Here is a 13,171-nt window from a genome sequence, read left to right as displayed (position 1 = left end):
CCGGGAATAAAATGGAGGGCTTGAGGGAATAAGTTTAGAAGGTTGAAATGTTGTCACCCTGATGATGGGACACTGCTGGTCTAACGGAGAGTGTTGGATGAGTAACTTCAAGTCTTACTCCCAAGTTTAAAGATCAGCTGAATAACCTTGCACGTGGTACAGAGATGTAACATCTTCTGGGGTTGAAGAGGAACTGCTTGAAAACTGGGAAAAAAAGAGTAATTTGTATTTTAGTTTATTTTTTATTTGTTTTGTTTTCTTTCTCCTGGATTATTGACTTCCATTTCAGAAAGATTACTGGTTAAGAAAACTCTTGAGGTACATGGACACTTCATACTAGACCTCCTTAGCAGACTAACGTTTTTTTAGACGTGCCTCAAGATATGCCTGTTTCACCTTCTTCGGTAGCATCAGTTTATCAGTTAAAAGACCAAACTGGAGGAGCTGGTTTTGGAGGAGCCTCACCTACTCAGCCACATCTCCTCTCACCTGATCGGAGCGGGTTGACATCCTCTCAGCTCTGTGGTTACCTGCGCTGGACTGTGGTGTTGGTGCGCGTAACCTGTCCCAGAGGGACCGATTGTAAAGCTTTTAACCATGGACTGTTCCTCCACTTTTAGTTTTACTCGTTGGATTTTGATAGAATGCCAAAACAGTTACTCTGATTTGTTCCCTTCTGTACAGGTTCCTGTTCCACTCCCAGCCCAATGGTATCAGGATGTGTTCCAGCCTTCTTACCGATAAAAAATAGCAGGAAACGAGACTTGCATCTGTCAAATGGGGCTCCCTCTCCATTTCTCTCTACACACCTTTCCTTTGGGGAGAGAAGAAGTGGAGAATAGCATGTGAGTTGGTTTGGATTTTCATTAACAGCAAAAAAACCTCCGTTATGTTCTGTACGTAAATTAAGGTTTGGGGGGGTTGTTTTCTTGAATGATGAAACCTTTTCTATTTTTGTTGGTTTTTCTTTTCGTTTGGTGAGGCTTAGCTCACAGCTGCTGTCCTGTGCCGGGAGGGTTTTCTGCAACTCTTTGCAGGGAAGTTTTGCCTTTCAAGGGAAGGATTTCATGTTAACAGTGATCTTGCTCTTTAGTTTTTTGAGAAGCGACCATCAAAGCTGAAGTACTATTTGGACGATTTTCTTGGGAAGTTTTGCCTTTCAAGGGAAGGATTTCATGTTAACAGTGATCTTGCTCTTTAGTTTTTTGAGAAGCATAGCTTTTCAAGACCATCAAAGCTGAAGTACTATTTGGAGGATTTTCTTTATTTTTCCTTTTTCTTCTTGTAGGAACTTGTCCTGGATGGATGAATTGGTTAGCAATAGGGACTGAGATCTTTTAAACTCTGTTGGGTCCTCTGCGAGCTATTTAACAACAAAGAAATACCCATGAAGCTCCCAGGGACCTCTTTCAGTGCGGGCTAGTTCCGTTGCATTCTGTGCCCGCTTAAATTGCTTTAATCTCAGCCTAAATTGCGTTTTGCTGTAATCTAGGGAGGAGGTGGTAAAGGCTCGTGCTTGTCAAGCTTGCCGTGGGGATAGGTTATGATGCACCAGCAGAACAGGGGAGCTGTTGGAGAAGCAGTAACCCTTCAGATAGCTGACCTGCATCCCATAATCTGCCTTTTAATCTGCTTTGGTTGTCGTCCTCCTCTGTGTGCTGAGTCCAGCTCGCTGGAGGGAGCAGGATGGGGTGTAAATCCAAATTCTGGAGAAGACACTTCAGAGGAAGAGATGTAAAAGCCTACGGGTATTAAAAAAATTGTCCCATTGCGGTGTATTCAGCTGCGAGTGGTGCACATTAATTACACTTCAGTTCTACTGCATTACTATTAGAGTAGCTCGTTTTATGCTAAGGTTCATAAAAGTTTACACAGAAGCAGCTTCTGGAGGGAACTTAGATTTTACTAGCGATTGTATTTTAACCATGTACATACATGACAACAAACCAAATTATCAAAAGAGGCTTCTCATCTTGATGTGAGCATTCAAGGGGAAGGGTGTGGGATTCTTCTTTTCTAAATGAGATGATAGTAGTTTTCTGGATAGAGCTTAGGCTTACAAAATAAAAGTATAGCTGTCACAGGCACAAAGACATCTGAAAGAAAAGCTTGGAGTGATGTTTAGATAAAAGTGTAAAGGATTTATAACCTCCCTGCTCCTTGATCAGATTCTGTTTCCTTTAAGGTGAAGCAAGGGATCTACTGGGAAATTTCATAGAGTCACAGAATTGTAATGAAATTAATGTAATTGTAATGGAATTAATGAGACCAGTTCTTTGGCTTAAGGCTTTTGGGTTTTCCTATTTACAAATGTGGGTTTTAGATGTCAAGTTCTAATTTGAATGCTGTTAAATGCAAGTGACTGTGTTCCATCACTTTTTATTTTTTTTTAATATTTCTTTTCCAGGAAAAGTGCAAAAAATGTTTCAAATTCCTGTTCAAAATCTTGATAATATCAGGAAGGCTCGAAAAAGGGTGAAGGGCATTCTGGTGGATCTCGGCCTTGACAGCTGCAGGGAACTGTTGAAGGTAAAACATTTGAAATGCTGTAAACCCCTGTGAAATGTCAATACCCTTGAAGAATATTGCAGTTTTGAGTGTGTGCATGGTGATCCTCTGCCATAGATCCTTATGGGGGCGTCTTTGCTTGAAGGTTACTCATTACCTGTATGTCAGGGCTGCAATTTAGTGCATAAATTGAAAGAAACTCTATTTCTCAGCAAGATGTGTTCTGGGTAGTATTGCATATTGCCTTCTGGTAATATTTCAACCAAGAGAAGCTTGAGGAAACCCACCAGGCCAAGGAAGTGCCACACAGCGGCTTTTTTGTGATTCTTCTCAAACCAAAAGCAGAAAAAGTCGGAAGGTCTGCGTGCATACCTAATGCTGGAACGTTCTCGGTTATTGCAGTTTAACAGTTTTTGGGATATCTAAGTAAATGCCTTAAGAACCCAGAGAAGGGTGTGTTTGTTGGCAATTTCCATTTGCTCACTGGTGTTACTGTGTTGGGGGTTGTTATGTAGTGGGACCTTTTAAGTCAGAAGCTGTTCCTGCTTGAGCCTCTGAAGTGGAAAAGTTTTGATGATGCTAGTTTGTTTATTTTTTTTTGTTGTGAAATTGATTGCAGCCTCATTTTTTGATCGCTGCATCGAGTTTAATGGCAAATGGGGGAAAAAGGTGTGTGGTTGGTTGGGTTCTTGGGGATGGCATGAGTTTGGTTTTGCTTAATAAACAATGCTGGAGATCCCAGGGACCATTTCCACTCTGGAAAAAGCTCTGTGAGATATGAACCAAACCCCAGCATTTCAGTTTGCTTGAGTTTGGGGTGGTTTTTTTTGTTTGGTTTGGTTCGTTTTTTTCCAAATAATTCTCCCTCAAGGAAGTTGATCATTTCCATTTGTTTTCCCAAGTCATCTGGGGCTGGTTTTGCTATAACTGAGCAACGAGAAGAGTGGTTTTGAGAACTCAGTTTATACGTGGCTCCTGCGACGGTGTTTCTTTTTGGTAGAACAGCGGGTGAGACACCTTTGTAGGCAAGAAGTAGCTTATATTTGGTTGTGGTGGTGTTTTGGTCTAGTTTTTGTTGTTTGTTTTTCATTAAGGTTGTCTTCTGGATATTGTCCTTGTGAGGAGGCGTTTTAGGAGATGGCACAAAATGTTAGGCTAAAAAATTGACCTGCCATTTGGTCTTAAAATTAGTCTTCAACTGTCGGGATAAGGCATGATAAAGGGCGGTAGTCTGAGGAAGGTAAAGGAATTTCACTTGCATCTAGTATCTCTGTGTAGATTGGAGACCAGAGGGATTAGTTTTTAAGTTAAAAGCTCTGAATTGATCTCTGCTAGGAAGAAGACGTGAGCCTTTTCTGCTCGAGTATTAGCTTGATCCTCCAAGTGGCACTTGTAGGTACACTGTGATGTCAGAAGCTTTCCTTCAGTAAACTATTTTAGCTTCTTTAACGTGGGCCAGACTGTGAACTTCAAGAAAACATGCTCCAGGGTGTTCAGCTGAAAAACACCTCTGTTTTCTCTCTCAAACATAGGTAAGAAAATGATCGTGTTCTCTGAGGCCATGGGGTTTGTCTTGTTCTGTGCAAGAGTTCTTTGTAGGGTGTTTTGCTGTGTTTTTTTTTCAAAAGGTCTAGCTGTGATGATTTTCTCAATTCAGTAATTCAGTTTAAATCGGATGAAAGTAGTGTGTTGTTGAAGGTAGCCTGGGGTCTTCAGAAACGCCTAGTTAACAGGAATCTAGTTATTTCTTCTCATTCCTTTGTGTTTGGATATGTGTGTGCTTCATAAAATTTAAGATTTTTGGAATAGTAGTTGGCTTTGGCTTGAGGAACATAAACTGCTCTGATGGGATTGATTAGAAAAATGCAGTAAGGAAAGTTCTTCACCCTGATGCGGTTGTTCCAGACATGATGATAATGTTGGTTTTACAGCTCAAGGGAAAATCAGTACTGCTCTTTGAAATAAGCCTCTGGAAATGTCTTTTGTTCTTCCAAGTTAAAAGTATAGCAGTGCTCTGAAGATTTGCTACTGAAATCTGTTGCAGAGTAAACTGTAATGGTAAGTTAATAAATGGAAGTAAATAGTGAAATGTTACAGATGTAGGAGGAGGAAGGTACAAGGAGAAAATGCCTTTCAGTGTTCCCAGTGAACTTGGCTAGGAGCAGTGGAATTAAAGTGTAAATGTTTTCACTCCTGTATTATTTTCAGTAGCTGTGAAGTGTTCAGAATTCCTGCCGTGTTACAAGGGAGTCGTATGAACAAGTGTTTGAGGTAAAACAAATCAAAGAGGGGTCAGAGAAGCAATTTCTCTGAACTGAAGTTTGAGTCCTGCATCCAAATACCATGTGGACTTTTCATTCATCCTCTCTTTGTGGGTTTTTTCTTTTTGCTTGCTCTGTATTGAGACTGTTTCTCAGAACAGACTGCAAAGGCAGATTAATTCCTGTTTTCTTCCTTTTTTCTCTTTTTTAGAATCTTAAAAGTTTTGACCCAGGTGAAAAACACTTTTGTAACACTTCATGGAGTGATGTCTCTCCTTGGGAGTCTGTGGGCAAAAGGAAGGTATGTATATTTGCGTTAGTAATTCTGGGCAGATGTGTGACTGAATTTTATCACTTTCAGAAGTCCTGGAAAAGTTAAAATACACCTTCTTATGGTAAAGAAAAAATAGATTTAACATCTGTTTTCTGTTAATCAAGTAATAATCTCTTCTTTTCTCTGTGTTCTTCCCTGTAACGCAGCCGGTTATAAATGTGCCGTTTGGTAACTTTAGGATGCAGCCAGCTAAGATGTCGCACTGCTGTCAGCCTAATCTGATGTGTGACTTTATCGTGCTCTTGGCTACAACGCTCTTCTTGTTTCACTAGAAGAGCTGAAAACGTGATTGCCTTAGATGTGCGTGGATCGAGCTGTAATTGTCCTCGCGGTAGGGTCACGGCAGAAAACACATCCTGGCTGGGTTTGTGCATGTGAAGCAGCTTGAAGTTCCGTAGAGCTGGAATCTTGCCTGAAGCTAGAATCTCCGAGAAAGGCAGGGTGGAGAGGAATAAAGCCAAAGGGTTGCTGTAACTGTGTGTTCTAACGAGTTTCTGGGATGCGCTGTAGATCGTAGGAGTGTATCCAGAGGAATAACCCAGAGCAAACCATCCAGTCTTGCTGAAGGCTCGTAGGGTTCCTCCGGAAAAACTGCCGACAGCGTGTGAGCGGCGCTGGGGCTCCTCTTTGCATCCTCAGGCCAAAGGTAGCGGTTTAGAATAGTGCAGTGGTGGTTTGCCAGGATTTAATTATTATTTTTTTAATGCCATCTCTAAAACAAACTGAGGATGTGAAAGGGCTGTAGTCACAGTTCTCAACAAAGCCCCAACTGAACGAAGCTGCCGAGTCTTTGTCGAACTGTCACTTGGCAGAGAACGACCCTTCCCTCCTGCCCTTGAGGACCTGTGTCTGCTTTGTCCCCTAGTTTGCCTTTCCTGAACGTGGCTTCATGTGTTTGAGACTGCAGGTTCATCTGTCCCTGTGAATTTGTGGATGAAAGAGTCTAATGTGACTTTTCTGCCTAGGTCTGTAGAGACAGATCGCGTTGTTCTTTCCAAGTGGGACTCGGTGCCGCTTCAGATAAGATTTACAGTTACCTCTGCTCAAGACTACCTCTAGTTTAGGTGATTGGAGTAAACCCTGTTAATGGTTACTCTCTCTCTTTTTTCCTCCTCCTTTTCTTTCCTTCTGTATGCACATGGAAAACTTGTCCTTTCGTCAGGTCTCTTGGCTCTGGTCAGTGTGTCATCTGAGCGTTATCTGTGCTGATTTTGTCTCTTTTTGCTTTTTCCTCCACATTCTGACTAAAGAAGTTCAGTGGTGGGAGATCTTCTGTGCTAGGTGAGCAGGGGAGAATCTGGCTCCTCCCTAGACGTGAAACAGGGAAGAGGAAGATAAAGACAGAGCAAGTGAAGCTTCCTGTCTAAAACTGAAGATGAAGGGTTGTTTTCTTTCTGTCTTCCTTCCCTAGTCATTTAGGAAAAACGATTAGCCATTCCAGTGAAAATAGGAAAGAACTACACATCGTGCACTAGAGAGAGAATCTTCTTTCATCCTTTTTATCTGGGGAGAGAGACCAGGGAGACCTGATTCCTTACCAGAAGGGAGAGGTACAGGTCCTGACTCAGCTGGTCAGTGTGACCTGGAGTGTCTTTGCCTGCCCAAAATCCAATGAATTGGCATCTGATCTGATGAGCTTCAGCGTAGAGTTTATAATGTGTTGTTGTGTAGCAAATTCATCTTTTAAATACTAAACTACTTCCTATCCATTTTCTTTCTGCGAGATATATAGTGTTCACATACAGTTCCAAGAAAAAGTATGTGAACTTTTTGGAATTTCATGGTGTTCTGCATTAATTTGTCATAAAGTGTGAGCTACCAGTCTGGGATCTAGCCGGAGGATGGAATTGGTTTTGTGTTGTAACTTTAGGCACGTCGTAGTTGTCAATACTCTTGACTTAGATGACAGTTAGATCACATTATGTGACAGATTAATGCAGAACATGGTGACATCCCAAAAGGTTCACACACTTTTTTCTTGCATCGTGCTGCCTACATCCTTCAGGATGTTCTGGCACAGAGTTGTCGCAGAAGGGAAAAAGAAGTTGGCTGAGCTTTGCTGGGAGCTCAGAGGCTGGGCGAGGTGTCTGTCTGAACGAGTTGGTGGTTTCTGCCCTGAGTACTATTTCTAAGGAGACGTTGATAATTCTGGAAGAGGAGAGGCTGCCATGTCTGTCTGCGTGTCTCTAGGTTTTGGGGGATGTGAGCCTACACCATGGGAAGTGTCACTGCCTCTGGGGTGTGTGCTTTGGAGTGGGGCTGAGCAAGTTTTCCTAAATGCCTCTGATAAGCCCTTTGGGATTCCGATTGTGCGCTCTAGGCTTCTGGTAGTCAGTCTCCAAGACACTTCATTTTTAAGTGGCTTAGAATTCTTTTCTTTTTTTTTTTTTTTGTCAAGTGTTCTACAAAATTGAGATGCCATTAGTAGATCCAAGGGGGCATGGAACATAATTTCCCCCTGACTTAGCAAGTTGCAGGTACTGAGGCAGCTTCTTAGTGGTGTAAAGCAACAGGTATTTGCATAAGAAGTCGTAACATCGTTGCTGTGGACTAGTAAATTGATTCAGCAGTTAGACCACTCACGGAGTGTTCTCACTGCACCTGACGGTCATTGTTCAGGTGTGGCAGCAAGGAAATCCTGACAGTGTATTCCCTGTGATGTGATTGTCATCGGGAGACTCTTTGGCTCCCGCTGCGAGATGAAATGACAGGCAGCTCGCTGCACAGAGTTTGCTGCGGTTCCTCGTAACCCGTCTGCGATGTGGGTGGTGTGGCTGGGCTGGGCGCTGTAGGGGTGGAGCAGCTCGTTCCAGTGGGTGTTGGAGAGGGCAGACTTGTCACCTGGATGGATGTAGCCGTGACCAGTTCTGTAGTTTTTGACAGGAGCCAGGGTGAAGCTGATGGGAGAAAAAAAAAAAAAGTGGGGCTACCCATTTGTATGTAAAAAACAAATAATGTTGATGTGGATACGAAAAGCAGTGCTGTCAAGTGATGTGGAATTAAGAGAGCAGTGAGTTGAGTTTCTTTTTATATGGTTAAAATATTTTTCTGGGAAGAATCTATACACTCCATAAAGAGCATGCTAGAGAAAATTTCTTAAAGAAGTTACTGGGATGGGATATCCAGTATGTTGAGGTGGTATAAAGAGTTCATTGCTCTTTTGTCATAAAAGGGGTTTCTGTTCATTTCTCTTTCTGTTATTAATATGGCTCCAAAAAAATGTTCTTTAAAAAATCAGTCTTTCAGGAGAGATACTTTTGGAGTGCTTTCAGCGAAGGGCAGAATATTAAAATACACAACCCCCCTCACCCCTTCTGCCTTTTTTTTTTTCCCAGTAGATGGGAGGTGGTGCTGAATTAAATAAAGCTTTAAAAGCGTCATGAAAAGCACCACTGTTCCTAACTGCAAAGGCGCCGCCTCCACTGTACTGCGGCCTGCAAATTCTTCTCAGCTTGTCCTGTGATTCCCAGCTTTAAAGATGGGCTGCAGCATTCCTTCCTGTGAACTCGAATAGAAATGAACTCACTGAAGGCTTCTTTAATAAGGTATAAAAAAGCAAAAAGGCCACAAAATGTTTCTCCCTTTTTTAAGTAAGCCGTCTTTCAGTCTGCTTTTTAAAATCAGGAGAATCTGAGAAAATGCAATCTGTGCATCCAGTGAAGCTGTTTTTTGAGCAGGTGATAGTGTGGACTTTTAACTTTCAGGCAGATATCTGGGATTTAGGAGCTGGCAGCTTCTGAGTGGATGTTTTTTGTTCTGTTTGCAGAGATACAGAACGAAGCCGTACTGCTGTAGCTTATGCAAGTTCTCCTCTAAGTTGCTCACTTCCTTCAAGAATCACTTGCACCGTCACCATGAGGATGAAATGGACCAAGAGTTGGTGGTTCCTTGCCCAAAATGTGCATTTGCTTCTGTTCCCAAAATAGTGGGAAAGCACATTCGGATGTTTCATTCATCTAATAAAAGAATACAGAACTATACAGTCAGCATTTTGGATGGCATGAAACAGTTTAGGAGTGACATCATAAACTTTACGTGTCTAAAATGTCACTTTACAGACACGCTGTATTACAACATGAAGAAACATGTGCTGATGAACCATTTTCAAAACTTAATAAGTACGTATTTTGGCCAGAGACCTGATGAAAGTAGTGAAAATTCTGTCGAGCACTACTGTAAAAAATGTAATGCTTCTGCAGTCAGCCAAGATTCGTTAATGTTTCACGTCTTGACGGCCGAAACACACCGAGATCTGGAGAACAAACTTCGGTCTGTGATTTCAGAACACATTAAGAAACCAGGACTCGTGAAACAAATGCATATCGCTCCGAAGCCTCCCCAGGGGGTGGCGATGGCCGCTTTTTGGGGGCCCTGCCCCTGTCCCGGCCGCTTCCGCCGCGGCTCCGGCTTGTATCCAGCTCGCCTTTCCACAGAACAATCAGAACCAGAGCGTGGCGCAGCCAAACGCGGTTCCCAACGCGGTCAGCTCGCTGACTGTCCCAAGTGCCTCTGGTAGCCTCCCACCTACAACTTCGGCTCCGGCCGTTACTCTCGTCTCTAGTAATCTCCCTGTAGGTCAGAATAACATCAGTATTCAGCCGCCGCCTCCCCAGCCCGTCATCGTTTCCCATGGGCTCCCCCTTAATCAGACGGTGAGGACTGGAGCTCTCCCTCTCCATCACGCCGTTGGGACGGTGGCGCCCGCGGTTCTTCCTCTCAATCAGCCCGTCACGCCGGGGCTCTTCCCTATCAGTCAACCCATCGGTACAATAAATGGTCCCGTTGCGGCCGGGGCGCTGCCTGTGGCTCAACCCGTCAGCCCCGTGAATCAACCCGTGGCCCCGGGAGTTCTCTCGGTCAACCAGTCCAACCCCTCGGCCCCCAGGTCCTGCCCGTGGCGCAGACGGTTGCGTCGGGTGTCCTCCAGCTTAACCAGCCCGTCGCCCCCGGCGTCGTTCCTGTCCGACAGCCCGTCAGACCCAGCTTCCTTCAGCTCAATCAACCCGTTGCCCCGGCAGTTATCCCTGTAAATCAGACGGTTCAACCGGCGGTTTCTCAAAACGCAGCTTTTTTGACCGCTGGGTCCATACTCAGGCAGTTGATCCCCACCGGGAAGCAGGTGAACGGGATCCCTACCTACACGCTGGCCCCGGTTTCAGTGACTTTGCCCGTACCTCCGGGTGGCGGAGTCGCCACCGTGACGCCGCCGCAGGTGCCCATCCAGCTGATGCAGTCGGGGACGGTGGCTCAGTTGTCCCAGTCGCCCGCCGGCGCGCCTTCTCCTCCCGTGGTGTTAACGTCGCAGAACATCGCGTTGCAGTCTTCCCTGCCCGCTCCTGAAACGAGCCAGGCTGTCAGGCAGGCGAAGCAGTGGAAGACCTGCCCTGTTTGCAACGAGCTTTTCCCGTCGAACGTCTACCAGGTGCACATGGAGGTGGCCCACAAACACGGGGAGGTGAAAACAGAGGAGACGCCGGCGCCCGACAAACTCGCCGCCTGCGCGCCCTTCCTGAGGTGGATGACGGAGAAGACGGTGCGGTGCTTCTCGTGCAAATGTTTTCTCTGTGAGGAGGAGCTGATGAAACACCTCCTGATGCACGGCTTGGCTTGCTTGTTTTGCACAGTTACTTTCCACGACTTGAAAAGCCTCGTGGAGCACAACAAAACCACACACAACGGGAAGAAGCAGTTACACGCCGATTACAGCAACCGAGGGTTTCAGCTGGGGAACGATGCTCAGGGCGACCTCGTGTTTCCACACTTTGATTTCAGCACAGCGTTGCCTAGAGAAGACATTGGTGAAAGAGAAGTACACCTGGCCGTGCTGGCCGGGCTGAATTCGAGGACGCTCGTCCCCGTTTACATCAAGGTGAAACCTCAGGTGGTGGAGGTGGCAAACAACCGGTGCAGCAAGAAGGTGTTGACCTGCCCTTTCTGCTTCGGTACGTTCGTTAGTAAAGAGACCTACGAGACTCATTTGAAAGAGCGGCATCACATCATGCCGACCGTGCACACGATTTTAAAATCTCCTGCTTTTAAGTGCATCCACTGCTGCGGCGTCTACACGGGGAACATGACTCTCACGGCCATCGCCGTGCACCTGCTCCGCTGCAGAAGCGCTCCCAAAGACACCAACTCGAGCATGAAGATGCAGCTCGAGCGCACCGAGAGGAAGGAGCTCCTTTTCCTCAACGGGGACAAGCACGACCCCGTCATACCCAAAAGGAAGCAGTCGGATTCCTGCTTCGGCACGGAAGACCAAAGGAATAGGGAGCAGCAGCCTCTGAGCTTCGGGATGGGCTTAGCTCTGTCTCCAGAAACAGAAATGGGTCCCGGGCTGGTGCCTTTCAAGCGGCAGAAGATGAAGTTTCCTTCCAGCGAGGAGCTGCGCCTTCTCGCTGTGGATCCCAAGCGGTACGATCCCAACTCGTACGAGGCCCAGACCCGGTTTTTGACAGACTACTTTCACGAGAGGCCCTACCCGTCTAAAAAAGAGATGGAGCTGCTCTCCTCGCTGCTCTGCGCCTGGAAGATCGACGTGGCGGCGTTCTTTGGGAAAAGGAGGAACCTGTGCTTGCGGGCCATGGATGCTCACAAGCCGTCTGTGCTGCTGGGCTTCAGTATGTCCGAACTGAAAAACATTAAGCACAGTTTGAATATAAGAGATGACCCGTTAGATGTGTAAGCGAGCTTTTTTTTTTTCTTTATTTTAATAACAGCTAAAAGCAACCCGTAACCACGTACTCACCGATTTAGCAGTTTGTCGTATCGTTGGTTTTAACTCACAGACCAGCCTGTCGAAGGGTGCAGTAGGACAAAAAAGAAAAAAAAACAAACCAAGTCTCGTTCCGTTGTGACTGTTCTTGTGGAAGGCACACATAGTTGTGTATTTGAAAAAGCTAAAACCTTCAGATTCACACATCTGGAATTTGTTTTAGCTTTTTTACTTCTTCTGGAGTAGTGAATTTTTTGGTGTTTGGGTTTTTTTTGTTTGGTTGGATTTTTTTATTGTTTCCCCTTCTTCCCCTCCAGGCCCCCCACTACACTTTTTATACCACCATGTAAAACATTTGTCCTGTTAAAAACAAATTTTATTTTATTTTTCTGCAATGTCATCGTCTTTTCTAAACAATAAAATGTATAATGTTGGTTTAAAATGCTGAGGTAAACTATGTGGAAAACCATCTACTTGATTATCTGTGGTTTTAAGTCCTAATTTTTTTGTTTTTAACCTATTTTTGGTTTTATCTGCTGAGGAAGTGATCGTAGCCTCTCTACATCCGTGGCCCCATCAGATTTCCAGTGCACCAGTAGCAATAAAATACATGGCAATTTTTAATTTATTTTTTTTTTGTCTTCTCGGTCAAAATACCTGGTGCCAGCTAAGTCTGGTGACCTGTAGTGTCTCACGAGTGTGGCTGTGATGGGGCTCGGGGGTTGCCTATTGAAGGGTTCCCCTGACCCGACTCAGAATAGTTTTCTCTGACCTGTGAACTAGATCTCACAAACCAGAAGCGTTCGCTCGCCGCCGTGCTGGAGGAGCCTGGCCGCGCTGAGAGCCCCGTCCTTCGAAGCTCGGGGACCGCGCTCCTTCTCGTTTCCTTTTGGGAAAGCAAAGCCGTGCGTGACTTCTGCCCCGTAGAAGCCCTGTCCAAGTGTCGCCCGGGTTTGGTGAAAATTTGGTATTTTGTTTGGATTGTTTTGTTTTAAATCTGCACGAGGCGGTAACTGAGCGGCGCCTCCTCGGCGAGAGGCAAGTGAGAGCCGTGGTTTGAAGTGTCCTTTGGGTCAGAAACTACGAACCAAAACCGCATTAATCACTACCAGCGGGACTCGTAAGCCGTCGGGTGCCTGAACCGATGATCCTCACGTGAGCGATGGGGTTTGTTGGGCTGGAGAGAAGCGCAAGAGCAGTTGAAAACCCAACTGGGCCGTCCTGTTGGCGCTGAGCTCGTGGTGACAGAAAAGCTCTTGGGAAGGACGCGGGTTGAGGAGCAAATAATCGTGCTGGTGGTGCTGGCCTTACTGGTTTCAGCCGGCTCGTCACACAGTGCCTCCAGTAGCCATT

The 13,171-nt window shown here is 45.4% G+C and overlaps 1 protein-coding gene across 1 annotated transcript; it reads left to right on the top strand.

The window, feature by feature from the left end:
• The first annotated feature begins 715 nt into the window (after positions 1–715).
• ADNP2 (ADNP homeobox 2) lies at positions 716–11,788 on the top strand. Its single transcript, XM_009865729.1, is given in 6 exon segments — positions 716–845; positions 2,408–2,529; positions 4,981–5,070; positions 8,870–9,462; positions 9,464–9,969; positions 9,972–11,788. Coding segments are annotated over 5 exon segments (3,114 nt in total). The 5' UTR covers positions 716–845; positions 2,408–2,421.
• Positions 11,789–13,171: the final 1,383 nt, after the last annotated feature.

This window comes from Apaloderma vittatum, unplaced genomic scaffold, assembly GCF_000703405.1.
Source record: "Apaloderma vittatum isolate BGI_N311 unplaced genomic scaffold, ASM70340v1 scaffold6983, whole genome shotgun sequence".
Classification (NCBI taxonomy): Eukaryota; Metazoa; Chordata; class Aves; order Trogoniformes; family Trogonidae; genus Apaloderma; species Apaloderma vittatum.
This window is presented reverse-complemented; position numbering and strand designations above follow the sequence as displayed.